This window comes from Prosopis cineraria, unplaced genomic scaffold, assembly GCF_029017545.1.
Source record: "Prosopis cineraria cultivar Desert tree isolate PC_DT_omini unplaced genomic scaffold, ASM2901754v1 PC1073, whole genome shotgun sequence".
Taxonomy (NCBI): Eukaryota; Viridiplantae; Streptophyta; class Magnoliopsida; order Fabales; family Fabaceae; genus Prosopis; species Prosopis cineraria.
The window spans coordinates 25,032-30,128 of record NW_026556398.1 but is presented as its reverse complement, the minus strand read 5'-3'; the positions used below and the strand labels follow the sequence as shown (position 1 = coordinate 30,128).

Below are 5,097 nucleotides of genomic sequence, written 5' to 3'. Positions count from 1 at the left end.
AGTTGATCAATTCAAGAAATGTCCGCGCTTACCCATGTAAGAAATTAAAAAATAAATTATAAAAGAGCACATGATAATGTAGTTTTTATTAAAATATTTATAAATTAAGAATGATCTGGAATATTATATATAGAGAGAGATAAGTAATGGGGCAGCACCGTCGCGGGGAAGCGAACAGCGCGGCGATCGAAAGCAAAGGCGATTTTTGGGTGGGAACTCGAAAATGGCGGATGCTCAGATCGAAAGCGAAGGCGACTGTTCAATTGAAACGGCGTCGCATCAGGTTCGTATTTCATCATTTCACGTTTGTTTGTTTGCTTACGTTTTAAAACTTAAAAGGTGAGCATGTTTCTAAATTCAAAAAGTGTTTATAGAAATCTACAAATTATCTATGAATAATGTTGTTATAATGATAGCAGAATCTGATTCCTTTATTTTAAGAATTATAAGTTAAATCTTTACTAATTAAATCAATATTTATTGGTTATTTTTTTATTAAGGATAAATGAGTAAATTATTTTATAAATTTGTCCAATAATTCTATAAACCCTGAAATTTTTTATTGTATAAATTATTTTCCTAACTTTTAAAAGTAATGTAATCTAACACTTGTCATTAATAAAAATTATTTTTATTAGTTAGTTGATAAAAAATGATAAAAAAGAGAACTTCAAAAATTTAAAAAATAAACCAAAAGTGTCTTGTAATGAAGAACAAGAGATATATTTGTCATAAAAAAACGGAGTATTAATTGGCTTTTTTTTAATTTCTATTTACAGTTATTTTAAATCTTTTTTAAATTCATAATTTTAAATAGGGATAAATTAGAAAAATCATTTTATTCTTAAATAATTTCAACGATTTAATTGCTTTTGGTGATGTGTTAAAAATTAAAATGTCTTAGGATCCTAGGGAATAAGTTCTAGCTGTTTGATTTAATAAAGAAAATATGAGGGAAGAGAATTTTAGGAACTGTTTGATTTCCTGTTTTCAAAATATTTTTAAGCAAAAATGATAATAACATCTCACTGAAATATATAAATGACAATTAGGTTTGTTAAAATGCTATAATTTGTTTTAAGTTTTTGAATACCTTTTTGATAGTAATGATTTTAGGTTAAATAATTAAATTGTCTTTTTTTTTAAAATAACCAGTCCTAATTATAACTTTTGTTTAATTAATTACAATTTTTATTTTATAAATATCAAAAATTGAACAAAAAATCATGATTCTCATATGAAATTTCTTCAATCATTAAGATTCAAGTTTTGAAAGTAACTAGTTACAATTTTTGTTTAGCAATTACAAATTTTATTCACAAATATTAAACAAAAAATCACAACTTCTCAAGTGAAATTTTTTTTATCATTAAAATTCAAGTTATAAAAATCACCAGTCACATCACAACTTTTATTTTGAGTTGTAAATATTAAACAAAAAAAATCACAACTTCCTATGTAAAATTTTTTAAACAAGGGTAATTTAATTATTTAATTTAAAATCATTAATGCTAGAAAGATACTAGGGATTTGGGAGGAATTATTGCATTTAGAGAGATTCAATTGTCATTTATATAGCTGTAGTATGGATCAGAAGAGTATTTACTCCCTCCTAATGATAATGGAAAACATTTTGTAAAAGTTACTGTTAATCCAAACTTTCAACTCATTAACTGTAAAAAAAAATGTAATGCAAATTTAAAAGTTTTCATTGGTAAAATTTGAAATTTATTTAATTTCTAAATAAAATTAATAACTTAATAACCTTTCCTTAATTTTGGTGAGGTGTTCAGAAATATCTTATAATAAGTAACAGTTGGTTAGAAGTAATTGCATTAAATGGATTGCAATATGCAAAGTCAGTATATTTTGAGAATTGAAGGTTGCTATTGAATTGATTGATTAATTATTGTTTACATTATTAGGACATGAATTCATCTACACCATTAATGCAGCGAGAGATCTCGATTCACATCCCACCAGATTCATTGTCAAGAGAGTGTTGCGGCAAGATTCCTGAGATTCTTCGGATGCTCAATCAAGAAGCTTATACTCCTTTGTTAGTATCCATTGGTCCTATTCACTATGACCATGCTTCTTGTAGGGAAATAAAGAAGCAAAAAGTTAAATACAACAAATACTTCTTCAGTCGTGTGCGGAACATGGAAGCATTGCAACATAACTTTAAAGATTTCATTGAGAGTAATTCTGAAATGATTTTCAATCAGTATCCACATTCCAGTCTTTGGCGCACAAACTAGAAATTTGTGAAATCATATTGGAGGATGCTGTCTTTATATTGGAGCACTTTCTGAGGAACTCATCACCAGCAGCAAGTCCCAAAGGAGATGATTATCCATTAAATACACCTTCTTTTTCTCATAACATCCAGCGAGACTTGTTACTTGCTGAAAATCAACTTCCGCTTTTCGTCTTAGAGGAGCTATATCAAAGATTTATCTGTCATGATGGTACACCCAAACCAAACGATCAAGAGCATCCAACGTTTCGAAACCTCTGCCTTGACTACTTCAGCAATCTGCCAATATGTTTAGGGAACCAAAGGGAACAAGAACGCGCAGTACGCCATAATTCCATCAAACACTTCACGGATCTCATCAGATACCTTTACCTTCCAGCTTATTTTCTTTATTTTCCACATGAATCTAGTTCAAACAACAAGAGTGGTCAACAAATCCATAGTCTAAAGAGCGCAACGAAATTGAAGAAGGCAGGGATAAACTTTAAACAAGTCAATGACAGAAGCTTGATGGACATCAGATTCAAGGCTCGGTCTTGTCAACCATGTTTGGATTTCCCGAAAATAATCATAGACGACTTAGCAGAAGTTATTTTCCGAAACATCATTGCTTTCGAACAACATCACTACAATCCGACTCAGCATCACTTTAGCGCCTATGTTCGTTTGCTTAGAGATCTCATTGACACTCCAGAAGATGTGGCTTTGCTTGTTGACAAATATGTTTTGGTCCATACACTGGACACAAATGAGGAAGTGGTCACTTTGATCAAGAAGCTAAACAAAGGATGGGTCATAAACTCAAGCACTTACAACGAAATCATTAGAGCAGTCAGAGAATATTGCGATAGTGCATGGAAGCACCTCAAGTTTACATATTTTCGTGATCTTTGGAGAACAAGTTCGACTATTGTAGGATTCGCGGTCTTCGTCTTCACTACTACAAACACTGTCCGTGCTTTGTTGATGGCTTTTAGGATCATACTATTAGTATTATATTACTGCTATAATTTTTTTGTGCTTAATTATATCGTCATGTGCTAAGTGCGAATATTAGTTGTTTGGTTTTATCATGTGGCTAGTTTGAATTTGGTTTCTCTGCGTTTGGTTTGATTTGAATTGCTTTTGTTCATATTATGATAATCTACATTATATATTAAGCATGTGCTTCTCACATTTCCATGATTTAGCAGCCAAGTTATGGAAATTTCATCATTCCGGTTTAATTATTTATAACCTAATATTATAATATGACAATTCAATTATTTGGAAAATTTATACTTTCAAAAATATTAAACATGTACTTCTACATTTCCTACTTCCAAATTTAAAAATCATTGTTGTGTGTCAATATTTCTAGTCAATCGATTTGATTCGGTTTGTTTTGGTGTAATAGAAATAAGAAAACATAAAAAGGATAGAGCAGGCACAGAGATACCAGACAAGAAGGAAATAAGTCATAGAAGGTAAGAGAAGAAAAACTCCATAATCAATAGATTATGGCCAGAGGGAAGAAGAGAGACGCTAAGACAGTGAGATCCTTTCACATCCTTTTGAGCTCGACCATTTACTGCACTCCCAGCCCATACCTCTTTTATTCCAAAAAAGCCCTCTTTCATGACATTTCATTTCCTTTCCCCCCAAAACTAACCTTATCCTCAAGGTCAAAAAAGCATGAATAGTAGAGAATAACAATGATTGAGCATAAATGCATTAAAAGCACCAACGTAGTAGGTACCACAGTAAGCAAAGAAGTGCCAAGATACCCAAGCGGCTAGTAGGTAGTTGAAATATTGAATCGCAAGTCCATTGTTAACCATGCTTTATAACTGCCATTCAAAAAGGTTGAGTGAAAGGTAATCACGAGACAAATAAGTAGAGAATGAACATTAAACAAATCTATTATGGTGTGGCATAATCATGGAACTACCACCTATCAAGTCTCCAATTTTATTAAAGGGGCCAGCAATGGTATAAAGTAGATTATAATGACATTTAGTAGACCGTATGGCATTCATAGTGAAAGGAATTAATTTAAAGATCATAAAAAATCCTTCTTGAGTGATTAAGATTGTGTATCTTTGGAGCAGCTGCCTGAAAAACAATGGTTGGATATATGCCTAACTCAATCAACTTCTATAACATAACTACTAATGCAAAATGTAATTTTCATTATAGTTAAAAAGTTATTTTCATACCATAAGACGAAGTGTGATAGAAATAAGTATAATTGTAATAAAAGAATTTTTCCAACAGTTTGTAACTAAAATGTCACAAAAATTAAATCAATTATGGCTATAATTCAAGCTCAAAATTGTCACTGTAATTGATACTCTTTGAATTGTCGCCATAATTGGTAATAGTCACCATTTACGGCGACAGTTATAGCCACAACTGTTATCATAAATAGTTATTTTGCTAACAGTTATTTATCATAATTGTTGTGGTAATTGCTATGTTTTTATTTAAAAAAACTCACATTTTGCATGTTTTACATCCCTTACTTATAAAACATGCATTTATATAAACAGTAGCTCCAGAGATCAATACAAATATATTCAGTATGGACATATCAACTGAACATCTACATTTTCAATATAAATATCTATCTAAGCTCTAGTCAAATCTTGTTAATTCTAGGAAGGAACTAGACAAAATATTGCATGTGTGTCTCAACTTTTTCTCAAAATATGGCTCTAAACTGTTGAAATACTACAAATTTATTAAAAATATGTGCATGAATAATAATTCAAGCATAGGGAGAGCTCCAAAATATAAATTACTATAAACAAATTATTACTTTTTGAAATGAGTGGATAATACCTTTAGTGATGATT

At 30.5% G+C, this 5,097-nt stretch overlaps 1 protein-coding gene across 1 annotated transcript; it reads left to right on the top strand.

Moving 5' to 3' along the window:
- The first annotated feature begins 223 nt into the window (after nucleotides 1-223).
- LOC129299201 (UPF0481 protein At3g47200-like) lies at nucleotides 224-3,304 on the top strand. Its single transcript, XM_054937661.1, has 3 exons — nucleotides 224-283; nucleotides 1,926-2,123; nucleotides 2,213-3,304. The coding sequence occupies exons 1-3, from the start codon at nucleotides 224-226 to the stop codon at nucleotides 3,302-3,304; spliced, it is 1,350 nt and encodes a 449-aa protein (XP_054793636.1).
- Nucleotides 3,305-5,097: the final 1,793 nt, after the last annotated feature.